At 44.5% G+C, this 13,298-nt stretch overlaps 1 protein-coding gene across 6 annotated transcripts in view; it reads left to right on the plus strand.

Moving 5' to 3' along the window:
- The window catches only part of SH3TC1 (SH3 domain and tetratricopeptide repeats 1), a 59,809-nt gene that overhangs the window by 40,295 nt on the left and 6,216 nt on the right, over positions 1-13,298 (plus strand). For all 6 annotated transcript variants that reach the window (XM_043544712.1, XM_043544713.1, XM_043544711.1 and 3 more), the window contains 4 exons: positions 2,765-2,806; positions 4,308-5,999; positions 7,706-7,886; positions 11,905-12,055. In XM_043544712.1, coding sequence (XP_043400647.1) covers positions 2,765-2,806; positions 4,308-5,999; positions 7,706-7,886; positions 11,905-12,055 — 2,066 coding nt within the window. The remainder of the gene's footprint in view (positions 1-2,764; positions 2,807-4,307; positions 6,000-7,705; positions 7,887-11,904; positions 12,056-13,298) is intronic.

Consider the following 13,298-nt stretch of genomic DNA (forward strand, 5'->3'; position numbering starts at 1 on the left):
ACTGTGTCCAGTCCTGAAAGGAAATTGGAGAAGCTTCAGAGAGGAGCCATGAGAACACATCTTATAGTGTGTTGGGGAAGGGGGAGGCTTGTTGCATCTGAGTCCAGTGGTATTATCAGGTGGTCGGAGTCTGGGAAGCTGGTGTAGGGGAACCTGGGCCTTCCCTACTCCACTGGACCCTGTGACTGGCAGGTTGGATATACAGCCTGGGGGCGGACGCCATCAAGTCTGTTCCCTGGGTCACTTCGTACCTCAACGTGTCCTTCCAAAGTCAAAACAGGGCCTGTTTATGGACTCATAGGGTGCAGGGGAAGGAGAGGTTCTCCCTGACAGTGATCCAGAGGCTTTTCTTCAATGGCAGCCTGCCATTCCTGGTCTTCATGAAGCCTTCAGCAGTGGGGCCTGGTTTGGGTAGTGTGGTACCTCCTGCAGGAGCTAATAGCATAGGACTGTTCCCCTACTCTCTGCACCTTGACTGAGCTCTGCCTCCATTGTGAGCATGCCCAGCAGGTGTGGCTGGATGGGGCCTTCTAGGCCCAAAACTGCTCATTAACACTTGGTTCCACAGGGTGGGGCTTATACATCCCATCACATAGTGATAGACTCGAGGAGCTCAATATATATAGCATAACAAAGAGACGTTTAAGGTGTGACTTGATTAGTCTATAAGTACCTAAATGCATAGGCACTGACTCCATGGGTGCTCCAACCACAGAGCATCCATGGGGAAAAAAAATAGCCGGTGCTCAGTGCCCACCAGTCACAGCTGTTTTTCGGTGCCGCCAAACAGCTGTTTGGTGGCTGGGGCAGGGGCTTGGGGAAGGGCAGAGAGCAGTGAGTGGAGGGGGGTGGAGGAAGGCAGGAAGAGGCAGAGCCAGGGTGGGGCCTTGAAGGAGGGGGCAGAGTGAGGGTCAGGCCTTGAGGGAGGGGGAAGAGCGGGGCTGGGAAGAGGCAGAGTGAGGGCGGAGCTTTGAAGGAGGAGGTGGGGCCTCTGGGTGGGTAGAGCACCCCCGGGAAGAAAAAATACCCAGCACCTAGGCCTAGATGGGGAACAAATATTTAATAAAGGGCTCTTCAATCTAGTAGAATAAGGTATAACACGAGGTTGAAGCTAGATAAATTCAGACTGGAAATACGGCATAAATCTTTAATGCTAAGAGTATTTAACCACTGGAACAACTTACCAAGGCTGGATTTTCTATCCCTGGCAAATTTAAAATCAAGATTGGATGTTTTTCTAAACGATATGCTTTCGGAATTTTTCTTGGAGAAGTCCTATGGCTTGTGTTAAACACGAGGTCAGACTAGATGATCACAATGGTCCATTCTGGCCTTGGAATCAGTCTCTTAAACTCAATGCCACAGCTCTCACTGACTTTCGTGGAAATAGGATTAGGCTCCCATTCCCTAAGAACAGCTTCTTATGGTGTTTTTGAAATTGTCCCTTGCTGTGTTTGTCAAACACAACATTTGTCTAAAGAAAAATATCTCTCCTTGACTTTTACTAGGAGTACCATTTACTGAACATGACAGGATTTGCATGACATAAGAATCTGAAAATAATATCCTATTTAATCTGTGGCTCAGGTCCTCAGCTAGTATAAATCAACGTAACTTCACTGAAGTCAGTGGAGCTACGTCAATATAGACCAGCTGAAGATCTGACACTGTTGTTATTACAGAGTCCATGACCATGGTATAGAATTACTTACACACCCACACGAAATATTATCGCATTTATGCACACATACACGCAAAATATTATTATGGCATTTATGCACAAAAGAATCAGAAGGGATGTACAACAAAGCAAATACTGCAAGTACCAGCATAAAACCATTAATTAACTCCACATGTCATTCTAAATGCCTTCTAAAACAAAACTGTTTCAAACCTGCTTTAACATGACTTAGCTCCATGAGTCTATATTTTAGACTTTCTGCCATATCCTTCACATTCTTCGCAGCTTTAGCTGGCATTTAGCATGTGAAGGACAGTGAACTCATTCATTATAATGTGAGTAACTGAATTTTGTCAGAAACATCAATAAAAGAATATGCAATCAAACAAATTATCCTACAGTAATTGACATAAGCCAGAACTTATTAAGGAACGAGATACCATTACCAGTTATGGAGGTTGTCTGCAATTGATTGGAAATCCTTTGTGGAAGATTTGATGGTCTGTTCTACATAATATGACCATTCTTAGCTCTTCTTTAGATGTGCTTTGTTAAACACACACAGCATTTAAATCTGGATCGTGAATATAGCGCTTAGAAAATCTGTGTTATAATGTGTCAATGGTATAACATGCTGTTTTTTGGGTTATGCTGCATTCAAGGGGAGAGCTTTATATTTTTACACTGTCCCGTCATAGAAACCAAAAATATATTCTAATATTACCATTAGATTATATAGATATTGTGTAATGCAACAGCCACCTACTATAATTCCAGGTCAGTTTTACATGTATAGCTGTACATTGCCATATGCTCAGGCAGAGGTACCATTACTCTTAAATATTACAGGTTGTTGTGCAGAGAATATGAATGACTGTAATAGTGTAGAAGAAGGGAATCATAAGCATAGGAGTAGCTCACCAGTGAACTAAGCTTTTTGTTAATTTTTACAAGTTTATATAAATGATCCATTCATTTTAACGTCCATAACGCACCTGAAATACTGTAGGTAGAAAGGCTTAAATAATCCTGCTGGAGAAAAGACAGGGTATAATTACTGGTGCTATTTTCGTTTTCTTTCAGACAGATTAGAAGAATTAGAATTTCAGAACCCTCAAGAACAAGGTAAAATGTATAATATATTTTATATTATTTTTGATCATCTTAGGTCTTTGTTTCTGATCCTATTGTGGGAAAAATTAACAGGATTTCACATTTTAAAATTGTTTCTGTTTGGTATGATTTCCCCCCCCCCCCCCACCTTCTGTGCCTGTTCACGGAAATGTTTTGTGGATCCCTATTGTTGTTGTTATATGCTCCTTTTCAGATCTCCCTTTTCCCTTGCCATGCAGTCCTGCTGTAAATTTCTCTGGCTAGGAAGGCAGAATGTGTTATGTGACACCCATGAAGGTTCAGAATCTGCTACAAACACTTTCATGCTCTTAGGGTGTGATCATCTAATGAGCATTTTTCCTGATGATGTTTTGTTGTGTCATTTAATATTATTATTTGTATTGCTGTCACATCTGGGTCCTACATCTTGGATCAGCGTTCAGTTGTGCAAAGCACTGAACACACACATAACAATGAGATGGTCTTGCAAGCTTATATTCTAAATATAAAATGAGAATCCTGCTGGATAGCTTTGGGGATGGAGTTCTCTGGGAGTTCACAGAACTTTCTATATGTGCAGCCCCAATAAACTCTTATTGATACTCAATTGTTCTTTTTCTAACTGACAAAGTCTATGGGCAATTCCTCTCCCCTGTGCTAACCCCAACTACTCTGACCAGGGGACTTCCATATCCTGAGTGGCCTACCAAATCCTCCACATAGGTCCCCCCTCTGCCCACCCCCCGAACCATGCTAGTTCCATTGCTGAAGGGTGGAAGGAAGCAGGATTTGCTTCTTATTTGCGATTGCACCAAACACAGCACAAATCTGACTCATTCTAGACTCATTTTCCATTAATTGAAAAAGGCTCATCACAGAAGCTATAGGCCTGCTACATCTTTAATCTTCCCAGCATACTCCTATGCTCAGAGAAACAAAGAGAGAACACAATATCATCACAGTTGTTAGGATGGCTTTTGATGACTGGAGTTGGTTGGAAAATTTCTATTAATTTTTTTAGTTGAAAAATTGGGTTTTCAACTAAATGAAAATTTTTGTAGAGTGTTTTCTTTTCTTGAACATTATATATTTTTGTCAGAAAACAAAAGGCCCAAACTGATTTCAGTTTATTTTATTTTGAGAGAGAGAGAGTTTTTGGCAGTTTCCACCTGAAATTTATTTCAATTTGTGGCAGTTTTCAGCAACCAAAACTTGCAGGGAGGGGGGGAGCTTTTTGGGCTTTTAAAAAAAAGTCAAAATTTTCAATGGGGGAAAAACACCCACTTTCCCACTAGCTGTATTTATAACCCTCACACAAGTATTCTGTTTCACTGAAGAGTATAAACATTAAACGTCTTCTCAAGGGAAAACGAAAGCTCTATTTGTGTTTCTTTACACCATTGTCTGTCAATTAATTTTGCTTGAATTTCCTGCCCCATAAATCTGTCTATATTCTCGTATTTAGTTGGATCTTGTATTTAGTTGGATCACATAACTTGCTTTTGAATTGCAGAAATGCCACATCCCTCATCTAATACAGACTCCAATAGAATGAGGGAGATGGTAAAAGAATCCCTTATGAAATGTAAAGATTTCCAGCTCCACTTGAAAGGGACATCTAGTCAAGGAAATGATTTTCCTAGCTCTTCAAATCAGCAGACCTGTGCCTTGGCTGAAGAGCCACGTTTCTGCATACAACAAGATGAAGAAGATCACGGGTCTGGGGTCTTTCAGGCATTATTGTTGTTCTTAAACAGTAAAGAGTATGAGGTGCACTTCAAAAACCTGTACGACTTCTCCTTCCCGTTTCTTAACACCACATTTTATGGCTACACTGGTGAAGAACAACTGGTTGACTATTTTGGACTGGCAAGGGAGGCAGCAAAGAAAGCAAATCTGCCTTGGGCCCTAACAAGGCTATGCTTTCTTTTGGGTAGACTGTGTGTTAGAAAGCTCAAATTTTCCCAAGCTCGCGTTTATTTTGAAGAAGCCTTAGGAGCTATAAGAGGAGGTTTTAGTGACCTGTATCTTGTAGTTGCTCTTTATACAAATCTAACAGTCATCTACTTGAAACAGAAGAACAAAGGAAAATGTGCTCAGATTTTTGACAAGGTTACTTCCCTGCTCATGGGAATTCCCAGCTACATCTGTAGCACTGACATGGAGTCAGACATTCTAAGGTACGCTTTAAAGAGGACAGTACTGAGTCAGAGCAAGCATGCAGAAGCCAGAGCATGCTTCCTCTTGGCAAAACATTACACAAAACTTAAACAGTATGAAGAGGCACTACCATTCCTAGAAAGGCTGCAGCTTTTGAATAATGACTTGGATTTACAGAAGAGCTCGCTGTCAGCCGACTGCTATTTTAAACTAGGTGAGTCCTACAATCAAAAATGCTTGCCACACATTGTGCTAAGTTGCATAAAGGTTGCTTCTTCCCAGGGATCATATACTCTAATGGACTCTTTGAGAAGCATTGATTTAGTCACCAAAAATGCTCCCAAACTCCATAGGCTGAGGAAAGCTGGGCAAATGCTCCCATCCCAAATTGCACCTTATCTCAGACAGGCACTTTCCTCAGCATTTACCAATGAGCAGCAAAAACTATGCAGCACAATTTATCTTAGCTTATCCGAACTCTACAGTCATCACAGACGGTATGGAGAAGCCATTGTTTATATGGAGAAAGTACTGGACTTCAATACTTCTGCCCATGTGGGAGAAACTATTAACCATTTAGTTTCACTTGCTTGGTTATATATTCTTCACAGGCAAAATACTGTCGCTTTGGCCATCCTAAATACCATTGTAGACTCTTCATTGAGTAGTCCTCAGCAGTTAGGTGTTGTTTATAATATGACTGCCATTGCTTTGAAACGAACCAACAACATAAAGCAAGCTGCTGCGAGTTACTACAAAGCTCTGCACGTTTCAGAAGAGGCTGATATGGTACACAACCATGCTGTGGTTCTGGCTAATTTTGGAACTCTCTGCCTGCATTTAGCAGCCAATTGTTTGGCAGAGCACTACTATGTCAAAGCAGTAAAGCTATTCTCTGGACTTCCAAGCTTGGATGGTGGTCACAATTTTACTCAAGTCCTCCTCCAACTGGGACGCTATTATGCTAATGGAACTCATAAGAAAAGAGGACAATTTTATTATGAATGGGCATTATTGGTGGCAATGGAAACAAATCATTTGGAAAGTAAGTACATTTGTTTTGTTTTTCAAATAAATTTTACTGTACCCTGGGAGTTTGGGAATGTTTGCTATCTATATACATTCCAGCTCCTCCTTAAGCAATATTTTTTATTTTCAGTTGATGTGACAGTTATATGAGTGACTCAAAACCCAGAAATCTTGTGTTTACACTGAAAGCATGCATGTGAGAGAGGAGAGGAAAGAGGGAGGATGGTCCGGTTGTTAGGCACTAGGCTGACTCAGAAGATATGATTTCAGTTCCCTGCCCTGTCACAGACTTCCTGTGTGACCTTGGAGAAGTCACTTAGCCTCTCTGTGTCTCAGTTTGCCATCTGTGAAATGGGGAGAAAATAGTGGGAAATAGTATTTCCCTATGTGGCATATTGAAAACTGTGTTAAAATGCTAAGATATTACTTTAAATCTTAGGAGTTTTCCTAGTCTTGCTTGCAGGGTAGGGGTCTCTGTAGGAAAGCATGCAATCTGTGTCTTTCAGCTATCAGTCTGCAGAGAGCCAGCCTCGAGCAAGGTTGGGTGAGTTGTGCCTGTCTACCTTATGGAACAGTCTGCTTTCTCTCTCTCTCTCTCTCTCTCTCTCTCTCTCTCTGTTTTTTTAGTTCTTGCATGTTTAAAGTTTTGGAAATTAAGAAATAAAGCAATGTTATGTTGCAACCCTCCAGACAGAGTACTATATGTTTTTATCTAACTTCTCTGTAGGCCATGATCATAATACCCTCCCTCGCAGGGGTGTTATGAGGATAAAGATGTTAAAGATTGCATGGAGCTCAGATACTATGGTAATGAGGATTGTATAAGTACCTTCAATTGATAGGTTGCAAAGTCAGGCATTCAGAAGTTAGGAAATGCGAGAATTAAGGCCTCACAGGTTACTTCAATTCTGGTCCCTTTGTGCATATGCATTATGAGAGGGATAGCTCAGTGGTTTGAGCATTGGCCTGCTAAACCCAGGGTTGTGAGTTCAATCCTTGAGGGGGCCATTTAGGGATCTGGGGCAAAAATTGGGGATTGGTCCTGCTTTGAGCAGGGGGTTGGACTAGATGACCTCCTGAGGTCTCTTCCAACCCTGATATTCTATGATTCTATGAGACCATCTTTAATGATACGATCACATGCTATTTGGCAACGAGAAGTAACTGAGGCAGAGTCCTTGCTCTTTGAACAGTTTTTAGGGCTCTCAGAAATGGTGTAGAAAATGAAAATCTTGACAGAAAGAAACTAGTTCAATAATAAAAGTAAATGAAAAATGCCTGTGTGCCCAGCAGTATCTGGAGTGGAAATGAATTGTGTCGTAAACATGGAGCACATCCATTTTAATTTTAAATTGTAAAAATTAAGGAAAGTTTTCACTTACTTGATCTACCCAGCTACACTGTTGGTCTTTCTGAATGACACTTCATTGATCGGCAGGCAGAAGATGCAGAGAGAACAATGCTTTTAGCACCTTTTATTCCAGACACTAAGCATGAGGTCATCTCTAGTCTTCACTAGTTAAGGCAGAGGGGGATGCGGCAGTGGAGGGTAAATCTGCCATGGTACAGGGCTATGTCTGAAAAAGATATTATGTATGACAATGTTCCAGCAATTCCGGGTTACAACAACCTGAGTGAGTTCACTTAAGGCTTGTTTCATTTTTGTTTAAACTAAAGATTCATGTTGAGTGTTCATTTCTATTTCCTAATCTGGTTTCCCAGGTCAGCTCCAAGCTGTTCAGTTGCTGTGTCAATTCTACACTACAGTTGTTCCAGATGAAGCTCAGTGTGTCATTTACAATGAATATCAACTATCCTTGGCTAGGAAAATGTCAGACAAAGTTTTGGAGGGGCAAATTTTGGAAACCATCAGTCAGCTGTATCTCTCTTTAGGCACAGAAAGGTGAGGTCCATTTAAACGACTGATTTTTTGTTTTGTTTTGTACTCATGAGAAGATTTAGCTCTGGAGGCTGAAGTCAGCAAGCAGGGTATTGGCAATGGCAGGACAATCTTCTCCCACACTGTTCTGCCAATATGCCTTAGCCTGGAATTGCCGACTCTGCCTTCACAGCCGAGAGTTTAATTGGTGCGGCTTTTCCAATGACCTCCAGGCCAGATTTTCCAATACTCAGCACTCACCGTTGGGGCCATCCTCAGCAGCCCCCCACAAGCTGAACTCTTCTGAAAATTTGCCGCATTGGTGTCACTGCTGTGACAATGACCGATGTTAACAAAAGTCACCATCACAATTAATATGTGGAAACCTTTTCCACTAGAAACTGAACTGAGACTCTCTTGAATGGCTGCATATCCCCACGGTTATCTATCCTTCTGTTATAATACTCTTCCTGTCTGTGGTTTTACATGTATACTGCGGACACCTGCAAAGTTCCGTATTGCCAGTCAGAAGTGATTCAAATACTTTTTGGATGCAGCTATGCTTGGTGCTTCTTCGTTCAGAGTACATCACCCTGAGTGTTGACCACAGGACATCAGGATCAAACTTCTCACTTTATTGTCTGCATTAGTGATTCTGGTGCTCCAGTTACCTGAAACTTGAAATCAGATGCCACTGATAGTGGGTTATTACACTTCCTGGGTTTGTATCAGGCTTGCATCCCCAGTGAAATGAGTGTAATGTTACAAGCCTAATTGTGAGAGGACATCTAGAAAAACTATCTTATTTAGGGGCAAATCCTGTCCCCTTCTCTGTGGCTGTTGATGGCCTTTGAGCAGCAGAACCAGCATAGTTCCACTGCGCAAGTGTGGGAGGCTGGATCCAAGTAAGTCATGCAGCCCTGGCAAAGGATAGTCCTCTTACACATATATCCCCTAGGTAGTAGCACAGAGGAGCCAGGAGAGAGGTGAGTGTGGGCAAGCCAGGGGCTGAGCTAAGGATCTGCCTATGTGAGGAGCCTCCCATTCCCTCACTGGGGGAGAAGCCATGTAAGTGCTCCACATCAGTCACTGCATAAAAATAACCACTGCAGAGTGTCTACATGGCTGCTTTGTGGCCTGTGGAGACTGATTCCTTTCCCCACCTCCCTCTTTATCTCCACAGCACCTGGCCAGCTGTATTTGGTCCTGAGTATATGTGAAGGGTCCACATAATAAAACCACAGCAAAACATAGTGCAATTAGCTGTCTGTACCAAGGAAAGCCTCAATTCCTAGAAGGCGTGGCTGGTCAGAACTGACATGAATAGATAAAATATGTGGACACTTGTATAGTGCCAGGTTTTGGCCACTGCCATCTAGCTTTCATTTCCAGGAGCTTCACATTCTTCTCCTGGGGGCAGTCTGTGCCAAAAAATTTAAAAATTCTGTGCACAATATTTTAAAATTCTGCAAATTTTATTTATTAAAATAACACTACATAATCACACCAGTTTCAATTATTGTGGTAATTTATTTCAAAATACCTATCAGCAAGTATGTCTGTAACAATATGGACACAAACAACAAATTTCCCCAGGAATAGAGAGTTAAAGAAACCCCTATGACAACCCAGTTCCTGTTTCTCTGCCTCCTTCCTCCCCTCCCCCAAGCCCAGGGATCCAGAGGGAGAAACAGCCTGATGCTCAGTCCCAGGCTTGCATGGAGTTTCCTAAGCACCGCCCTGTCCTTTCCTCAGGGCATGCTGGGAACTGCAGCTGCTAGGAATCCTCTAACTCAGTGGTTTTCAAACTTTTTTTCTGGTGACCCAGTTGAAGAAAATTGTTGATGCCTGTGACAAAACGGAGCTGGAGATGAGGGGTTTGGAGTGTGGGAGGGGCTCAGGGATGGGGCAGAGGGTTGGGATGCAGGGGTGAGGGCTGTGGGGTGGGGCCGGGAATGAGGGGTTCATGGTGTGGGAGGGGTTCTGGGCTGGGGCAGGGGGTTGGGGTGTGGGAGGGGGTCAGGGCTCTGGGCTGGGGATGAGGGGTTTGGGGTACAGGAGGGGCTCTGGGTTTGGTGGGGCTCAGGGCTGGGGCAGGGGATTGGGATACGAGTTTACCTCGGGCGGCTCCTGGTCAACGGCACAGCAGGGGTGCTAAGGCAGGCTTCCTGCCTGTCCTGGCACCGTGGACCAACTGTGCTCGGAAGTAGCCAGCAGCAGGTCTGGCTCCTAGGCGGAGGTGTGCAAGCAGCTCCGTGCGTCTCTCGCCCACAGGCACCGCCCCCCGCTCCCATTGGCCGTTTCCCAGCCAATGGGAGTGTGGAGCCAGTGCTCGGGGTGGGGGCAGAGTGCAGAGCCCTGTGGCCCCCCTGCCTAGGAGCTGGACCTGCTGCTGGCCGCTTCCAGGGTGCAGCGCGGTGTCAGAACAGGTGAGAACTAGCTTGCCTTAGCCAGGCAGCACCACTGACGGGACTTTTAACGGCCCAGTTGGTGGTCCTGACCAGAGCTGCTGCGACCCAGTGCCTTCCATTCCGCAACCCAGTACTGGGTCGCGACCCGCAGTTTCAAAACCACTGATCTAGCTCCCTCTCCTTCCCCCCAGCCGAGTCCAGTGGCCCCTCGTGGTGGCTAACAGCATTGCAGCCCATTTCTGTGGGAGGAAGGAAATTCTGTGCACACAATGTTAATTTCTGCAAAATTCTGCATTGTGTAGTGGCGCTGAATTCCCCCAGGAGTAATATTCATGTGGCTTAACTAAAGAAAAAACAAAGGAGCTGACTGCAAGAGTCTATCTACAGCTATAATAATTAAAAGTGTTTTACCCAGGGGCTCGGAGGAAGAGGTAGGCTGTGCACATGTCACTTGCTGAGCAACTGTTCAGTGATTTTGAGATCTGTGCTGGATGCATTGTCTGGATGTTTCTTCCCCTCCATTTTGATTCCTCTGGTTAGGATTATTTCATCTCAGATTAAGTGGAGGTCATTTATTTGAGACTCTAGAATGCTTTAAACCAAGCTTGGTCAAGAAGGTTTTTCATAGGATTGGAGCCCTATGCAGTTTATGGCATGTCTTTATACTCCTTGAAAAGACATTTGATTAGCAGGGTATGTATTGTTAAAGCATTGCTAATATTTGGGATCCTCTTTGCTGTTTGAATAGATTGTGTTAAGGATTCATTGTAATACCATGTAGTTCTTAATGTGTTATTTGATATGCTTATGCTGTATGTTCAGGGGAAAGGATATATTGGGAATGAATGTGGTCAGGATGACTGGATGACTGCTTCTGTGATTTGAGCATATTCTCATGTGGCTTCCTGAGAAAGATCACTTACACATCTAGTGAAAAGTGTTATGTTGATATTTATGAGCACAAATGATCAGAATCTAGGTTATACTTCTCATCAGAAAGACATCTCTTTCAAGAGCAGTGTCCTAGCACTGACTCCAAGGGAAGAGTGCCATCTACTGAGTTAGTAACATCAGCTTAAGAAGCACCTGGGTTTTCTTCAGAGGTCTCTCACACAGGTACTGATCAGGCCTAACCTTGCTTAGATTACAGCTCAAGGTGATATAGTGAGAACAGGTTTATTTTTTGTGACTTAATGCGCCGTCTGGAAAGAAAATAACTTGTTTATGCACCATTATGCTCTACGACAAGGATTGTAGAAACTAACCATCATGACAGCAGATTCAGGGCCTAGGAGAAGTTATTTCAATCTGTCTCTGATACTGCTCATGAGAAAGGACATATCTGGAAGAAACTATCCTAAAATATTACTTTATTACACTGGGAATTTAACAAGGCAAAGAGATGAAGGAATCAAACAAAACCAAACTGGAAGAGGTGAAAAATGTGAAAAGCTGGTTATTTACCAAAAACATCTGGGAAATATTATCCAGTTATACCATAAAAAGAAGACATTTTGAAATCTGACAGAAAATAGTTAACCTACTTTTTATTACACAAGGAAGATATGCATCACAAAGTTATACATATGCACTCAGTTATTAGGATTTACTTTCTTTCTACTTTTTCCTAGGGCTTACAGATCAGCTCTGGAATATACCAAAAGAAGCCTTGGAATATTTATAGATCTTCAGAAGAAAGAGAAAGAGGCATATGCTTGGCTTCAGGCAGGAAAGATCTATTACATTCTGAGGCAGAATGAGCTAGTGGATCTTTATATTCAGGTATGCTGAATTTTATCTAGGCTTTAAAATAACTGTACCTCTGTGAAAATATGATGAATGAGATACAGATGGGATTATTATGGGTGATGTAGCAAAAGAGAAACTGTCCCTAATATAATGACTCAAAAGAGCTCTTGTTTTGAATTGATTATGTGGGCTGCTTTGTTAAAGGTCTATCACAGAGGTGGACAAACTACGGCCCACGGGCCACATCGGCCCACGGGACCCTCCTGCCCTGCCCCTGAGCTTCTGGTCCGGGAGGCTCGCCCCCGGCCCCTCCCCTGCTCTTCCCCTTCCCCTGCCGCTGGCACAATGCTCTGGGCAGCAGGGCTGCGAGCTCCTCGGGCAATGCAGCTGCACAGCCCGGCCTGACCCGGTGCTCTGTGCCGCGCAGTGGTGCGGCCGGCTCCAGCCGGGGGCGCGGCTGTAGCACCACCAGCCACCGGCGCTCCAGGCAGCGCGGTAAGGGGGCAGGGAGCGGAGGGGTTGGATAGAGGGCAGGGGAGTTCAGGGTAGTGGGTGTGGATAGGGTGCGGGGCAGTCAGAGGGTGGGGAACGGGGGGTTGAATGGAGACAGGGGTCCCGGGGGATCAGTCAGGAAGGAGGCGGGGGTTGGATGGGGCGGCAGGGGTCAGTCGGGGTAGGGGTTCTGGGGGCAGTCAGGGGACAGGGAGAAGGGGTGGTTGGAGGGGGCAGGGGTCAGTCAGGAATGAGATGGGGGGGTTGGATGGGGCGGTGGGGGGCAGTCAGGGGCGGGGGTTGCAGGGAGGGTCAGGGGACAGGGAGCGGGGGGAGGGTGGATGGGGCAGGGGTCCCGGGGGGGCCATCAGGGAACAGGGGGGGTTGGATGGGGCAAGAATCCGGGGGGGGGGGGGGGGGGGGGCTGGGACACGCCCCCTCCCCTAACTGGCCCTCCATACAATTTCTGAAACCCGTTGCGGCCCTCAGGCCAAAAAGTTTGCCCGCCCCGGTCTATCAGCATGTCTATGCAAAATTCTGTTTTAGATTTGCTGTTTGGCTATGAAACATCATTTGGGGAATGACTTCTCTGCTCATAAGAACATAAGAATAATCATGCTGGGTCACACCATAGTCCATCTAGCCCAGTATCCTGTCTTCAGACACTGGACAATGCCTAGGGTGACCAGAAGTCCCAATTTTATAGGGACAGTCCCGATTTTGGGGTCTTTTTCTTATATAGGCGCCTATTACCCCCCACCCCCATCCCGATTTTTCACACTTG

Source organism: Chelonia mydas, chromosome 4 (genome assembly GCF_015237465.2).
Source record: "Chelonia mydas isolate rCheMyd1 chromosome 4, rCheMyd1.pri.v2, whole genome shotgun sequence".
NCBI classification, from domain to species: domain Eukaryota; kingdom Metazoa; phylum Chordata; order Testudines; family Cheloniidae; genus Chelonia; species Chelonia mydas.